The 16467-nt window shown below is 49.6% G+C and overlaps 1 protein-coding gene across 9 annotated transcripts in view; it reads right to left on the minus strand.

Annotated features, from left to right (window-relative positions):
• Positions 1–16467, minus strand: part of pcnt (pericentrin) — a 36132-nt gene that overhangs the window by 3881 nt on the left and 15784 nt on the right. For 5 of the 9 annotated variants that reach the window (XM_029741452.1, XM_029741455.1, XM_029741454.1 and 2 more), the window contains 33 exons: positions 16255–16366; positions 16031–16071; positions 15806–15940; positions 15334–15607; positions 15082–15232; positions 14426–14876; positions 14168–14332; positions 13910–14014; positions 13720–13824; positions 13396–13548; positions 12419–12565; positions 8290–8450; positions 7983–8152; positions 7651–7835; positions 7295–7457; positions 6936–7178; positions 6790–6819; positions 6217–6449; positions 6019–6135; positions 5857–5877; positions 5212–5448; positions 4953–5135; positions 4649–4801; positions 4376–4537; positions 3283–4203; positions 2197–2367; positions 1938–2115; positions 1521–1849; positions 1339–1441; positions 878–1071; positions 594–806; positions 345–515; positions 3–202 (listed from right to left, as the gene is read on the minus strand). In XM_029741452.1, the coding sequence (XP_029597312.1) occupies positions 3–202; positions 345–515; positions 594–806; positions 878–1071; positions 1339–1441; positions 1521–1849; positions 1938–2115; positions 2197–2367; positions 3283–4203; positions 4376–4537; positions 4649–4801; positions 4953–5135; positions 5212–5448; positions 5857–5877; positions 6019–6135; positions 6217–6449; positions 6790–6819; positions 6936–7178; positions 7295–7457; positions 7651–7835; positions 7983–8152; positions 8290–8450; positions 12419–12565; positions 13396–13548; positions 13720–13824; positions 13910–14014; positions 14168–14332; positions 14426–14876; positions 15082–15232; positions 15334–15607; positions 15806–15940; positions 16031–16071; positions 16255–16366 (6377 nt within the window). The remainder of the gene's footprint in view (positions 1–2; positions 203–344; positions 516–593; positions 807–877; positions 1072–1338; positions 1442–1520; positions 1850–1937; positions 2116–2196; positions 2368–3282; positions 4204–4375; positions 4538–4648; positions 4802–4952; positions 5136–5211; positions 5449–5856; positions 5878–6018; positions 6136–6216; positions 6450–6789; positions 6820–6935; positions 7179–7294; positions 7458–7650; positions 7836–7982; positions 8153–8289; positions 8451–12418; positions 12566–13395; positions 13549–13719; positions 13825–13909; positions 14015–14167; positions 14333–14425; positions 14877–15081; positions 15233–15333; positions 15608–15805; positions 15941–16030; positions 16072–16254; positions 16367–16467) is intronic. The other 4 variants (XM_029741456.1, XM_029741453.1, XM_029741449.1 and 1 more) reach the window with 3 other exon arrangements.

A 16467-nucleotide genomic window follows, 5' to 3' on the forward strand; every position in this document is an offset into this window, starting at 1 on the left:
ACCGGAGATTGCGGATCTCGTTTTGTAGTTCCTGCTGGGTGCTGTGGGAGGAGTTAAGTCGTTCTCTGCTCTCCTCTAGTTCCGCCCTCAGCCTGGATAACACCTCCCCTTTAGATGACTCCTCCCCCAGAGAGTGCTGCAGCTGCAGAGCGTGTCTGTCTGCAGAGAGCAGACGCTCCACCACAACACGCTGCTGCTCCTCCTGGAGAGATGAGGGAGGGGAGAGATTTTTTTTAACCCTTTCAATTAAGCTAAGCAGATACAATGCAGTTTTTTTTTACTGTATGCGGGACTTCCTTAGTGGAGACCGCTCCAAACATGCTCACGCAAACACACACACACACCTGTCTCTGTAGCAGTGTTTCCAGCTGACGGAGGAGGTGGGTGGAGTCTATCTCAGGGTGGGAGGAGAGAAAGGCCTGCAGCTCAGAGCGAAGCCCTGCCCTCTCACAGTCAAACACACCCCTTACTGCAGCCTGCAGTCCTCTGCTCCAACCAGCATCCACCGAGTTGTCCTGTTAAAACACACACAGGAGGGTCAGTATGCACACATGCAGAAGTTAAGCACACATCTCACACACACACACACTCACCGGTCTCTGTGCCATCCTACAGAGCAGTTCTCTCAGAGCGATGACAGTTTCCTGTAACGCCCTCTTCTCCTGCTCCCAACCCATTGGAGGAGCTTTAGAGTCTAATTGACAGATCGTCTGGTCCAATGAGAGGTGGTTAGAGGAGGAGGGGGCTTTACTTTGGGAGAGGGCGAGAACCCTGCAGCTCTCCTGGTACACTTTCTTCAACAGACCCTGGAAACACACACAGTTTGGTATAGGGTTCATTTGTAACATTTAAGGTGTGTGTGTTTGTGTGTTCATACCTGTAGTTCAGGAGACAACAGTTCGTCGCTGTAGCTCATACTCCCGGCGGCGCTGTCTGTGCGTGTGTTGTCTGTGCGTGTGTTGTCGGCGGGGTTCATGCCTCGACAACGCAGGTACTCCAAGAACTGAGCATCCAGCCTCTCTGTCTGCTCCAACTCTACCTTGAGTCTTACACCGAGCTCTGAACTGACATCTACACAACAGACAGACAGACAGACAGACAGACAGACAGACAGACAGACAGACAGACAGACAGACAGACAGACAGACAGACAGACAGACAGACAGACAGACAGACAGACAGACAGACAGACAGACAGACAGACAGACAGACAGACAGACAGACAGACAGACAGACAGACAGACAGACAGACAGACAGACAGACAGACAGAAGGGAGAGAGGTTAGACACATGAACACAGACAGACAGACCAACAAAATGACAGACAAACAGACTTACTGCTGCCATATCCATCACTGGCCCACTCCGTTACGGACAGAGAAGAGGCGGAGCCAAGAGATGAGGGAGGGTCCGTCAGGTCCAGGGCTTCCAGCTCATGCACCTGACAGGTGAGAGAGGTTTAATGTATGTGTGTGTGTGTGTGTGTGTGTGGACACTTTCGCAACACTTTTTCCACCCACCTTGTCAGCGTCCATTGAGTCCAACATGGAGAGGTTGTCCGAGGCAGAGATGGACCCAGGGGAGTGGGTGCTGTGTGTGCCCAGCTCTGGGCTGATTGTCCCTGGGCAGGGCTGGTCTTGCCTTCCCCTGGGGGAGGCTTTAGCCTGGAGCTCCAGGCCTGTGCTGTTTAAAGCACTGAGGTCAGACAGTCTAGAACCGTGGAGAACAGAGGGGTGGAACCTGTCCTCTCTGGTTCTCTCCTCAGAACAGTCCAGTCGACGGAGAACCTCGGGAGAACTCAGGGACCCGTTGCGAGACACACCGTCCTGGAATCCTCTGGGCGTGATGTCTGGAGGAGGAAGATGATCACGGTCATCCAACAGCTCTTCACTCAGAGGAACACCATTGTCTGCGTAGCAGCTTGAATGTGTACTCACCCTTCAATGAGTGTGTCTGTCTGTTGTGTGGGTTGCAGGTCTGTCTGAGCTGCAGCAGTTCCCCTTGCTGATAGGCCAGCTCCTCTTCCTGCACGGCCAGGTCTTCCTGTAGGCCCCGGAGCTCCGCCTTCAGATGCTGGTTATTGGTTTCCAGGTCAGCCAGGGCCCGGTCTTTGGTCTGATTGACAGGTGAATGAAATAATCAGAGAATACAGTGTTATTTACAGTCCTTTAAAAACACACGCACGCCTGTCCGTACCTGTCCCTCCTCCAGTAGTTTCGCAGCTCTCTCTGTGCTGGAGCAAAGACCCTCCTTCACAGCTGCTAACTCTGCCCCCAGGGCTTGATGCTCCGCCCCTAGTCTCTGTAGCTCCTCCTCCCTCTGTCTCAGGGCAGCGTCAGCCTTCGCCAGAGTCTCCTCGGCACACGTCTGGAAGAGAACAGCCTTCATCATCAGCATCATCAGCATGATCAATATCAACAGCACCATAAAATATGTAATCTGTCTTCTTTGCACAAAATCTTTGTTTCAATTTGTTATCCAGGGCTTTGATTCATTCAAGAACAGAAACATGCGCAAAACTCACACCAACACAAATCCCTTACCCTTCCTACCCACAATGTGCAGAAAATGCAGTGTATAACACTGAGCGACTAACCCTACTCAACACCATTATTTTCCCCAAACCCAAATCTATAGCAAACTGTTCACCAATAGTGTTTAAAATAGCGCTTGGAAACTCCCATTCCAGAACACATGGCAAGAAAACTATACTCCATTCTCCAATTTCAGAAAGAAAGTAAATAAATGCCAGTGTGCAAGAACTTCACAACACGGAACTGTTTTCTGACCACTCCTGACTTCCTCTTTCTGATGAGGTCACTTCCTCTGTGAGTAAAACTCCTCTGTTGGGTGCCAACACATCAACATCTCGTAGTTTCTCTCTCTCTTACACCCGCTCTTAGTTTCTCCCCCTCTATAAATATACCATTTAGCAGATGCTTTTCCTCCAAAGACTCAATCTCTCCCTCTTTAACCATAGCCAGCTGTGGTAGAGGGAGTTGAGCTCACACCGCAAAATACCTAAATAGTGAACGTTACTTAGTGTTGCAAGTTAGGCTTAGAGAGGCTAAATGGAATGGATTACTCAAGTTTGAATGAAAACATCAAAGGCAGGCTTTCAAAGCAGACAACTTATCCTTTCTCCGTCAACCTACCAACTAAATCTACAAATAACTAATACTACTGAAGATATCACCGCTCCTACATGGCTAGAAAGAAATGTGTTTAAATTGATGCCACATGTTGAGTCAATCTGATTGGCCCGACGCTGCTGCCACTTACCAGCACTTCCTTCTGAGCCTCCTCCTGGTTGGCTCGCCTCTCCTCTAGCTGACGGCTGACTTCCTGGAGGCAGGCCCTCTGAGAGGTCACTTCCTGCTGGAGGCGTTCTATTTCCTCTTGGAGTCGGCACTCCCTCTTCCGCAGGGCCTCGCGTTCTGACGAAAGTTCTGCCTTCGCCGTCTCGACAGCCACCACGGTCTGTAGCAGGGCTTCAGTCTCTTTCTCCCGCTCTTCAACCCTTGATTTTAGCTCCAGGACCAGGGAGTCTAGCCGAGTTTTCTCCCCTCGCAGGGAGTTTGTATCCTGGGCAAGAGCCTGCCAGCGACCACTCTCCTCCACAGCTGCATCCCTCTCCTCCTCCAGCCCTTCTATCCTGGCTCTCACCTCTTCAAGCTCAGCCTCTTTTAGATTTAGTTCTCTCTTCACCTCTTCCCCTCTCTCCCTCTCTTTCTTGAGCCTCCTCCCCATCTCCTCCCCCTGTCCTCTGTACTCTTCCTCCTGAGAGAGCAGCAGTCTCTCCATCGCCTCCTTCTCTCCCACCATCACCTCCAGCTGCCCCTGCAGGGCCTCCACACGGGAACGGAGAGAACGGGAAGAGGAGGAGTGGAGGAGACGCATCTCCTGCTTAAGACTGTCGCCCTCTCCTCCTCTCGGTCTTCCTCTCGGTCCTCCTCTCTCTGGTTGGGGGTAGTTGGCAGGTTCCGGGCTGGGAGCAGGCGAAGGGTTAACACTGTCGCCCTCTTGTGATAGGTCGCTGACCTCGTGGTAGGCAGGGCAAAGGGTGTTTAGCTCCGCCTGTAGTGTGCTGATGACCTCGTGAAGCCGCTCCTCCTCTTCCTGCTTGTCCTGACGCACCCTGATGATGTCACAGCGGAGGTGCTCCACCTGGGAGCGCAGGTCTTCAACTTCTGTCTGGAACGCCTGTAGAGACCAGGAGAATGGCTTCAAGTCCAGGCAAAAATAATGACAGTTCCATTGTGTGTGTAGTGTGTACTACATTGAGGTTACAGTAGTTTGAATTCTGAGAGATTATGTCATTATATAACGGGGCTGGATTATGGAGGTGTGTGTGTGTGGGTGTGTGTGGGTGTACCGTGATGTCCCTGGCTGTCTCCAGCTCCAGTTCTAGCTTGTGTATCTCCTGGGTCAGGTGGTCTATCTCCTCATTCTTCTCCTCTAACAGAGCAGATGGGAGACTCTCCTCCTCTTCTATCCCTCTCTCCTCCAGGCGAAAGGTAAGGGCTGAAACGGTCTCCTAAACAGAGAAAGACACAGGGGGGAGATTTAGAACACATGAGGACAACCATTGTTGGCGTTAGAGAGGACTAACAAGTACTAGCATGACTGAACACTGTAGCACACCCACTTTGAGAGAAGCGACTTGGTCGTGAAGCTGGGTGATAGTATCCGTGTTCTGATTGGTCAGGAGCTCCAGCTGGAGTGTGAGGTGTTTTAACTCCGCCTCTTTTATGGTCAGGTCTCTCTGAGTCTCCTCCATTTGACCAACCAACACACACACCTAGAACACACACACACACAAGTTAACAAATGAATCCAACCAAGCAAACTAATCTTCTCTGGCCAAAGATCTCTATGCACTAGCCAGCAGGTAGCAGTGAAGCTCTGTTAGGCCTTCCACTAAAGCAGGTGTTGAGGTTGGAAACACACACCTGTTGCTCCTTGTCCTGCAGGTCTTGCTGTGCGGTGTCCAACGTGTCTCGGAGAAGCTGGATGGGGTCGGGGGTGCTAGCGTTGTTGTCACGGTAACGGTGACGGGTCTCGTCCAGTTTAGACTGCAGCGCTGAAATCTGGAGACGATTTGACAACTGCTGCTGCTGCAATGACTCCTTATCCTGGAGGGAGAGAGAGTCATTTAGTGTGTGTGTGTGTGTGTGTGAGAGAGATTGAGTGAGAGAGTGAGAGAGATACCTGTGTGAGCTCCTCTTCTCTCTGCCGAGCTCTGTGCAGCTCCTGCTCCAGTTGACTGACAGCTCTGCTGCTCTCGGAGCTGCTTAGCAACGCCTGTTCCAGCTCCCTAATTCGCCCAGCCAGCTTGTCAATCTCCTCATTGCGCTCAGCAACCTCGAGCTGGACCTGTTGATTGGCTGCCAGCAGGGAGGTGTGGTCTTCTGTCTTGTCCCTGATGAGAGCTTGAAGGCTCTCCACCTGAGAAAGAAACAGGGGAGTAATGTTGGCTCTGAGGGCTCCAGTTGCCGGGTGACTATGGGGTTTCCCATGTTAAGCTATACGACGGGTTAACTAAAGCCATTCCGGGTCTGCAGCCACTACAACAACTGAAGCCATGCGACAGAGCAGCAACACACAGCACAGAGGGATGGAAGAAAAGGGAGAGGAGGATGATAGAGCGAGATGGAGAAAAGGGGGAGATGAAAAGGAGACGGAGCGGCACTAATGGCAGATGCATCTTCAATGATTATGTAACAGTTATTCACGCAGGTGTTATCACAACACACACACACACACACACACACACACACACAGACAGACAGACACGGTGGGGGCATGCAGAAGAGTCGAGGTGTAGCTATAGGAGTCACTGGTGAGATTCCACACCTGCAGAACCAAGTCCTCAATCTAGAGCATTCCATGAAATAAAACACAAAACACACAGTCAGCAACAGGTCCATTCAATATCTTTAATGAGTCAACATCAGATATTGTCTTGACTAAACACATGCCAATACACTAAGGTAAGGATGCGTGTGTGTATCTTACCCGCTGGCCCTTGCTGGTCCCAGCAGAGTGTCTGGCTGGCTGTCTGAGCTGAGCCTCCAGGTTTCTGATCTCCTGTTGGAAGTCATCTCTCTCATGCTCCCGCTCCACTGCCTGCTCCTGTAGAGACAGAGATATAAACTTGAGTGTGTGCAAGTGTGTGTTACACATCCATACATTTCCCCACAGCGTGACACTTACGTCTATAAACTGCCTGTCGTGTTTGAGCTGTTTCTCGAGGGCCTGGACGCGCTGCAGGAGGTCCTCTGATTGAGCCCTGTGCTGCTGCTCCGCCGTGAGGCCCTGGTTCTCCTGTTCCTCTAGCTCGGTCTCCAGAGCCCTGAGGCGCAGCGACAGTGAGCTGCGGTCTTTCTCCGCCTGCCGCTGCACACACAGCCTCTCCTGGCCCAGACGTTCTGCCTCAACCAGAAGGCCTTCACACACACACACACACACACACACACACACACACACACACACACACACACACAGACACACACACGGTTAGGAACAGACATGCGCACACAAATGTTCACAAAATCCACAATGACACACACACAATCCTTCCAAACATGCACTTCCTATAGATAAGGGGAAGTATAGAATTGGTCAGAAAAACAAAACTTGACCACAAGTCATAGCAAACAAATACAACCACACTAAAAACCATACTGCATAAATCAACTCGCACACTAATCCCCAACTGGCCTCTGTCTAAGAAATGAGACAGGGCAGCTTTTAAAACACAGACACACACAGGACTGAGCGACAAACCTGTGTCCCCCTCTATACTCTGACAGGACCCTACAGGAAGAACAGACAACTAAGAACAGGACTTAACGTGTACACAAAACATATGCAACATAATCAATCCCAGTTTAGCTTAAACCACAATTTCTCTCATCTATCCCCTCCCTCACCCTTTTCTCTCTCTCCCAGTCCGGCGGTGAGATGAACCTTCTGTCGCTGGAGGAGACTGTGCTCTTCGCTGAGCTCCTGCAGCTGCACCCTGAGGTTCTCCAGCTCCGAGGTGAGGCCTTCCTTCTGGTGCAGCTGCGCCCGGAGGCCCTCTAGCTCCTCAACAAGCCGTTCTTCCTGAGCCTCCTTTTGTTGTAGAGATTCTTCCAGAGTTGCCTTCTCAGCTACATAGCCCTCCAACAGACCTACACACACAAAAACAGGATACACACAGATACATGAATGCACACACAATATCACACTGTTTTTACAAACAAAGATTCTAAAAACACATGGAGACACACACAGCATCTCCACTGACCCTCGGCCTTGTGGAGCTCCAGCTGGAGCTTGCTCTTCAGCCCCGCTTCCTGGTCCAGCTGATCCAATACGAGCTGGTGTTGGAGCAGCATCTGGGAGGAGTCTGAACGGCCCTGGGAAAATCTCTCCTCTAGAGACAGATGGACAGAACAAGACTCCTCCAACTAGAGAGAGACCACAAAGGAGAGAGTGAGAAAGAGACCGACAGAGAGACAGATGAACGCAAAGATCAGTGGCTGAGCTTCATGCAAATTCAATGCATAGAATGTTGTGTTGACCCCCCCAATAACCTCTCAAGCGTTCACTATGAATTAAGCAATGACTGCATGGCGACAAGCTAGTGTGTGTGTGTGTTACCTGTGTGTTAGCACGTGTGAGGAGCTCCAGGAGTGTGTCGACAGAATGGCGTAGTTGGCTGCAGGCTCCCAGGGCTGCCTCCTCTCCCAGGGCTGCTTCCTCTCCTCCAGAGTTTGTCTGGGACTCTGCCAGTAGGAGGCTCTCACACACACGCTGAGAGAGATCCAGATCGCCTGTAGACATGTCTGCAACAGAGACACATAGTGGAGAGAGAGGAGACCGGTCAGGTATTACACACACAGTTATCAGTCCTTTCTTCCCAAGTGTGTACTTGTTCACTTCCTGTCATAAATGTATCAAGGACACAGGTCCAGTTGTTAGATTCCACCCACCTGTCTCCTGATTGGTTGTTCTCTCTCCTGGACTCACACCCTGATCATGACCTTTGACCCCGACACAGGCGTTGACCCGGCGGCCGATTAGCTCCTCCATTGCCATGGTGCTCAAAACCACCTCAACCAGAACCTTCCTCAGCCTCTCATTGGCTGACTGGAGAGACTGCCTAGGGGTCAGAGGTCAAAGTGAGACGAGACCAACAAAATCACTCCATAAAAAAAACAACTTGAAGGCAATTTTTAAAAATGAAGCCTATACACTAGCTGATCATGGTCAGGCCTACATTCGTCCAGACAGCCTCACCTCTCCTCCTTGGCAGTGTGTAGGTCCTCAGTAAGCATGTTGAGGAGGTTGCCTCCCTCCTGACTCTCTCGTTCTCGCCGTTGGAGGAGTGTATCCAGGGTCTCCATCTCCGATCTCTTCCCCTCCAACTCCCCCTGTAAACTACCCACCTCCGCTCGCAGCTAGAAAGAGAGCGAGAGAGTGAGAGAGTGTGATAGCACAGCAGTACTGATACAAAGACACAGACAGACACAAACCTCAGTTTGCAGCTGAGAGCCAGAGAGAAGAGAAACCAGAGACAGGAAACCAGTCATCACTAGACGTGATCAAAGAATTGTCCTCCCAGTCATAGATACAGTTGCATTCAACATCACACTCCCTTTACATAACAGGACCAAAAGCAGAACCATGTGTCTTGTAATGCCCAATCAGAGAAAGAGAAATGGACAATCTCCATTTTCAGTCACCATTAGTTTGATATTTGCCTGTTTAGCCTACCAGGAAGCACTCACACAAAAACGTAGAGCTACACAAACACAAAAGATGGTGTAATCCTGCGTGCCGGGCAGGCAGCAGCTCTCTGCCTCAACACCAACTTTGAGTGGGAGTGAGTCGAAATTTGAACTCCCTCCCTTTACCTCCCATTTCTTCCCTCTCCCTCTCAATCCCTTTACCTCGTCTTCCCAAAGCTTTTACTTGGCTCCTCTCTCCATGTCTTCTGCAGTCTCGCTCGTTCTCTTACACTTTCTTCCCTCGCTTTCTCCCTCCCTCTAACAACCAACACTAGTTGCCTTAGCAACAGTTCCCCCCCACCTATATCCCTTAAGATTAAGAAAGGGAGGGGGTAGTTATTGTAGCACAAAAACCCCACACTACCTGATCCATGGAAACAAACACTATGGAAACAAACACACCCACACCCCTGGGGGTAGGAGGATCTAAAATAGCATTAGCATAGAACGGATTGTCTCTGTGAATAAGGTTGGATAGAAAGCAGGACTATCGGTCATGGTTAGCTTGGGAACTCTGCTAAAATGAACATACCGGGAGGGATGGATGGATGAATAGATGAATGAAAATCATTTTTGAATAAACGAATGTGCATGTAACTGAAATGCCATTATGCATGATGAGAGATTAGAGATTTCCATCCAGCCAGCAGAGTGTGTGCACGCCGGACAGAACACACACGGGATTAGTATTGAGATTAATGAAGATGATAATCCCTTTAGGAGAGCCACTGGGCTGTGAGTGTTTCTAGACATTAAGAGTGATAAAATACAACATCAACCTCTTTTTATTCTCTTCCTGCAAGTCTCCCACCACAATCATCCTCTTTCCTCTCTGATACCTCTACTCTTATTTATACACACACACATATATAGATATCTCTCTCTATCTCCTCTCCCATACTCTCATTTTCCTGTTTTGTCTCCACTTTCTCCCTTTGTGCCCCCCTCTCTCGCTCTGTGGATAGTTGGGCTTGTCTGGTCTTGCCCACAGAATTCATTTCCTACTAACGGTGTGTGTGGTGTGTGTGTCAGAGGAGGTTGAATGGTTGGAAATCCCGGTCCTCGCTCATGCTGTCGCTCCACACGCACAGCTCTGGCCACCATGTCCTTTCCTACCGCTAAAAACCGCTCTGGCCACCATGTCCTTTCCTACCGCTAAAAACCGCTCTGGCCACCATGTCCTATCCTACCGCTAAAAACCGCTCTGGCCACCATGTCCTATCCTACCGCTAAACACCGCTCTGGCCACCATGTCCTATCCTACCGCTAAAAACCGCTCTGGCCACCATGTCCTATCCTACCGCTAAACACCGCTCTGGCCACCATGTCCTTTCCTACCGCTAAACACCGCTCTGGCCACCATGTCCTTTCCTACCGCTAAAAACCGCTCTGGCCACCATGTCCTTTCCTACCGCTAAAAACCGCTCTGGCCACCATGTCCTTTCCTACCGCTAAAAACCGCTCTGGCCACCATGTCCTTTCCTACCGCTAAACACCGCTCTGGCCACCATGTCCTATCCTACCGCTAAACACCGCTCTGGCCACCATGTCCTTTCCTACCGCTAAAAACCGCTCTGGCCACCATGTCCTTTCCTACCGCTAAAAAGCGCTCTGGCCACCATGTCCTTTCCTACCGCTAAAAACCGCTCTGGTGCACCATCTCCTTTCCTACCGCTAAAAACCGCTCTGGCCACCATGTCCTTTCCTACCGCTAAACACCGCTCTGGCCACCATGTCCTTTCCTACCGCTAAACACCGCTCTGGCCACCATGTCCTTTCCTACCGCTAAACACCGCTCTGGCCACCATGTCCTATCCTACCGCTAAACACCGCTCTGGCCACCATGTCCTTTCCTACTGCTAAAAACCGCTCTGGCCACCATGTCCTTTCCTACCGCTAAAAACCGCTCTGGCCACCATGTCCTTTCCTACCGCTAAACACCGCTCTGGCCACCATGTCCTTTCCTACCGCTAAAAACCGCTCTGGCCACCATGTCCTTTCCTACCGCTAAACACCGCTCTGGCCACCATGTCCTTTCCTACTGCTAAAAACCGCTCTGGCCACCATCTCCTTTCCTACCGCTAAACACCGCTCTGGCCACCATGTCCTTTCCTACCACTAAACACCGCTCTGGCCACCATGTCCTTTCCTACCGCTAAACACCGCTCTGGCCACCATGTCCTTTCCTACCGCTAAACACCGCTCTGGCCACCATGTCCTTTCCTACCGCTAAAAACCGCTCTGGCCACCATGTCCTTTCCTACCGCTAAACACCGCTCTGGCCACCATGTCCTTTCCTACCGCTAAACACCGCTCTGGCCACCATGTCCTTTCCTACCGCTAAACACCACTCTGGTGCACCATGTCCTATCCTACCGCTAAACACCGCTCTGGCCACCATGTCCTTTCCTACCGCTAAAAACCGCTCTGGCCACCATGTCCTTTCCTACCACTAAACACCACTCTGGTGCACCATGTCCTATCCTACCGCTAAAAACCGCTCTGTGCTCACGGGGAAAAAACCTGCATTTGCTCCCTTCATTAAAATCACTATTTAACCAACACCAATCTATTTTTGTGACTACCTGGACCTAACATTTGGTTTTGAAGTATTGAAACCAAACCATATGATTTGAATGAAAAGTATTATAATAAACATGAAAAGGTGAATTAAGAAGCACTCAATTTCAAATAGACTACATGTCATATTAAACAGCATATAAACACTAAATATGTCAGGAGACAGACAGGGACTCTAAGAAGGAACGTAAAGGAATTATTTAGTCTATATTATTTCAAGGCTATAGCCTACAAAGAAATACATTGAGAAGCATTTGCTAGTGCGTCACAATAGGCTGGTAGGGACATAAAGCGTATTAAATCATTATGGTCTAGAAATTGTGCATATAGGCTGTGACTTACATAGAATTAAATACAAATGAAATAAAAATGACTTATTAGTGCCTTCATTTTTAGAAAGCCGAGTTTGGCCAGTCTGTGGCTTCAGGCTCATACGATGGTGTCTGGAGAGCCGGCCAGCAGCAGAGGATATCCTCTGGGGATGCAGAGTTGTTTTTACTTTTCTATAGGTAGGCCGAAAGGTTTTTAGGCAAAACAACCCAATCAAAACAAAGCTCCTTGAACGTGGGAATATGCCAGGCATATTGGGCCAAAATCAATTATGGTCGATTGTATGATGAATGAAACGTTTAAGAGATCCGATTCTTTGTTTATAAATACCTTGCTACAATGACATTTCCATATCTACCCATCTACTGTATTATTTTAGCATGTGCAGGTAGTAAGTGTACCATCATGCTTTCTCAGATTCTACAATGACTCTTTAGTTGTGGACACTAACGTTACGTCACCGCACTCATCTCTATTGCTCCTCAACTTTGGAAGTCACCTTGATTTTGCACCTGTGTGTTTTATTGGATTCTTTATGAAAATATTCAGCAAACAGACAGTAGCTAAAGCAAGGGGCTATAGCTGCACATAAGTAGACTACAAATGCATGCTGGGCCGGGCATGCCCTGAGCTCCTTAAGTAAGTGCTACTGGAGGGAAATTGGAGCGAGGGAATCTCGCTCGGCGCTCCAGATGCTCAATTACTCCGGTGTGTGTGGTGTGGGTTACCTGTGACACCACAGTGTCCAGCTGTAGCAGTTGTGCAGTGAGCTGGCTCATCTTGTCGGTGTAGCTTTGTTCCTTCTGCTCGTGCTCAGAACTGAAGGTCTGCCTCTGTTCTGCTAGCTCCGCCTCCTTCTGCTCCTCAAACTCCGCCTTCAGAGGAAAGAGATGCTGGTAATGCTGTCCAAACCGCCAGAGAGCACTTCTGTTCTAGAACTTGTTCTAAAACTCACGCCAAGGTTATTGGGTAACAGCTCTCCCTACAACCAAAAACTCACAAGCTGATTCAGACTGACTGACTAACAGACTGCTAGCTAACGCTCAGCTCAAATGCATTTTTTTTTTAAGTGTACAAAATAAAACCTTCTGCATCAGAGGATCAAAGGCTCAAATCCATCCCATTTAGCCACTGTTCACGTGGCAGTAACACACATCCACAGAAATACTGATACGAAAAACACACACTGTCCTATATGAAGAAAGGATTATGATGGTTGTGTAAATCTCATGGGACACTGGCCAGGCATGGGCTAACCCTAGTCTTGCTGGGGTGTACACATACACAGAAAGAGAGAGACAGACCTTCAAAACCCAGCCCCATTATATAATGTAATCTGTCCGTATTCAGTTTATCTCAGTGATCTACACGTAGACCACTATGGCAGACGACTGTGACATCAAGACAGGGGAAGGGGATAACCAGTCAGATGCACAACTGAATGCGTTCAACCCAAATGTATCCTAAAAGACACCCACCACTGTTACATATGTTCCTGTATAGTTCATTGCAATGTTTAAGGCTGATGAAGACCTCACACTGTTTACCCCACCCTCTCTCTTCCTCTTAGTCCCCCTCTGCCCTAGGTATTTGTATAGTTATGAAAGGATTTGGTGGCTTCAAGCAATACGATGAATATTTCCTCTAGCCTATCAGACAGCAAGTTCATTACCCTCCCTCCACCTGTCACCCCTCCCTCTCTCACCTTCAGTTGGCTGGTCTTCTGCGCAAGACTCTCCTCTGCTTGGGCCTTCAGAAGCTCAACCTCCTCCAGGAAGTGCAGCCGTTGCCGTGAGGACTCCTCCTCCAGCTCCCGGCGACACGCCTGCAGCTCTCTCACAGACGCACTCTTTAGCTCCTACACACACACACACACACACACACACAATGACCCCTCGTCTAATAGTGTGTGAAAGCACAATGAGAGAGTAATCCCTTCGCTTTTATATGCCATTAGAGACACAGTCAGCATTAAGACTACTGAGAAGGGGAATGGGATGTTCTGGGATGGTGTGTAAGTGTGTCAGACCTGAAGCTGCTGCTGGTGCTGTGTGTTGAGTTGCTGTGTCTCTGAGGTGTAGGTACGTGTGAGCTCCTCTAAGGCGGTGCAGTGCTGTTGCGCCAACTCCAAGACCTGGAGACAGACAACCAGATCAAACACACCTGGACGGATGCTCAGATTAATGGATAGACCAGCCAAGAGATGGAGGGATGAGTACCTTTTTCCTGAGGGCCTCCAGAGCCATGTGGTGTTCAGCTTCTAAGGCCTCTCTCTGGACAGACAACTGAGCTTCTAAGGCCTCTTTCTGGATTGTCAACTCATTCTGAGAGAGAGAGAGAAAGCGAGAGAGAGCGCGAGAGAGAGAGTGAGCGAAAGAACATCAGAATTGTCTAATGAATATACAAAACATATTTTTTTTTTACTGTGGCGAATTTGCATCTTTCCTTGACTTCAAATTACCACTTTGTTATCTCACCTGGTGGGTGTGGCTGAGCTCTGTTGCCATGGCGCTAAACTTCTCCATGTGAAGCTGAGCCAGCTCCTTCCTCAGCTCCTTCCTGACGGACTGCTGCTTCAACCCATCACGCTCCACTTCATGCTTATGCTCCGCCTCAAGCGCAGACTTCTGATCGCGCAGAGTCTGAGATATGAGAACATTAAGATAAAATAGATGTGATATGTAGAATATAGATATACAAGATTTAAAACAGTGTGTGTGTGTGTGTGTTCTCACCTGGATCTCCCTCAGGTACGTGGTCTCCAGTGTGTCCATATTACCCAGCATCCTCTTCTCCAGCTCCTCCCTCTCTTCCTGATGCCGGTGTTCTAACTCCGCCTCCTGTGCCTCTAGCTGAGCCTGATTGGTTTCCTGTAGGACTGCCTCCAGGCGATCGAGCTCTGACTTGCGCTTTGATTCTAGGCTGGTTTCCAAAGCAACAAGCTCCTCGTGTTTTGTTGCGATCTCCGTTGCCATTGCTTTGAGCTCAGCCTTGTGATTGGCCAACAAGGAGTCCAGTTCTGCTTTGTGATTGGTTCGTAGTGTGTCCATGTCCTTCGTGTGGTTGGTCAGTAGCGTGGTGTTCAGGAGTTCCATGGCGGCCATGTATTCCTCCCTCAGCTTCCCCAGAGAAACCTCACCCTGCTGGGCCAGACGCTGCTCCAACTCCCCCCTCTCCTCCTGGAACCTACACACATGCAGAACAGGTCAGCCAGATTCACTTCAAGACTAAAGGACAGATACAGAGCGTTAACTTGCTCTGTGAATGCATTTGTTTACTAAGGGGCAAACGTTCACTAGCTAGTAAGAATCTCTGGTATTACATGAAACGCACTGTATTAACCTCCAGACCCCACAGTCTCTCTGGGTGTTTAACCCCAGCCAGGTCTCACCTGTCCTGGGCTTGGCATAGCCTCTGGTCTCCCTGCTCCTGAAGCAGAGCAGTCAGCTCCTTGACCTCAGCAGCCATGGTGGACTTGGCCCTGGTCAGCTCAGCTTCATACTGGGCCTCTAGTCTCTGTCTCACTGCCACCGCCTGGGGGTCTGGGGGAGAGATATGTGAGACACAAAGGACAAAGACCATGCAGAAGTGACAGTAAAATAAGGGAGTTGTTGAACTCCATGAAACATTTTCATGCACTTACTCTGGTCGTTGTCCAGTGAGGCTTGTAGACTCTTGAGCGCCGCTCTCGCCTCCTCAATCCCTTTCTCCAGAGCGCTCCTTTCTGCCGACATCCCTCTCTCCAACTCCTCTCTCAGGGCAGAGACCCGTACCTCTTCCTCCTCCTGGAGCTCCTGTCTGAGCCTCTGAACCTCCTCCTCTCTCCTCAGGGTCATCTCCTCCGTCACTCGCTCCCTCTCCTCCTTACGTTCCTCTGCTAGTTTCACACCCAGCTCCTCAGCAAAGCTCTGCTTCAGCTAAAAACATCCGGGTCAACATACGGTCATTCCGGGTCAACATGTGGCAACACTCATTACGTTGTCACACATACTCACACAATAATGTATGTATGTATGTATGTATGTATGTATGTATGTATGTATGTATGTATGTATGTATGTATGTATGTATGTATGTATGTATGTATGTATGTATGTATGTATGTATGTATGTACCTTCATAGTGTGTGAGCGTAGCTCCAGGTTGTGTGCGTCTGCCAGGGCAGCCAGTCGTGTCTCCAGGTTCTGGATCATGGTCGTTCTGGTCTGCAGCTCCTCAGAGTGACACCACATCCTATGCTCCACCTCCACCTGTTCACATCACATTAGCAAACCTACTCCCACTGCAAACTTAGAACTTCGATTCACAGAATCTAATTCATTCACTATCATCATTCTTACCTCCACCTGTCTGGCAGCCTCCAGACGCACCCTCGTCAGCTCTGTGTGGAAGAGGAAAATGATAAATTGAGGTAAAGAGAAAATATTTTTTATATGTTGAAGAATATTCCAATTGCTTGAGTGAGAGAGAGTGAGTGAGAGCGAGAGAGCGAGAGAGCGAGAGAGCGAGCGAGCGAGCGAGAGAGCGAGAGAGCGAGAGAGCGAGAGAGCGAGAGTCTGTATACCTCTGACATGGCTGTCTGACAGTTTAGCGCGGAGTTGTTCCATCTCGAGGGCGTGGCGAGTCTTCAGCTCCTGCAGGTCGCCATAGTAACGATCAGTCAGGTCCGAACGCACCTAGAGAGAAAATGAAAGAGTGAGGGAAAGACTAGGCCTGATCATGCTGGATCATAGGTGAGACTGCTCCTGTGTGTGTGTGTGTGTGTGCAGTTTCCGCA

The sequence above is a fragment of the Salmo trutta genome, chromosome 39, assembly GCF_901001165.1.
Source record: "Salmo trutta chromosome 39, fSalTru1.1, whole genome shotgun sequence".
NCBI lineage: Eukaryota > Metazoa > Chordata > Actinopteri > Salmoniformes > Salmonidae > Salmo > Salmo trutta.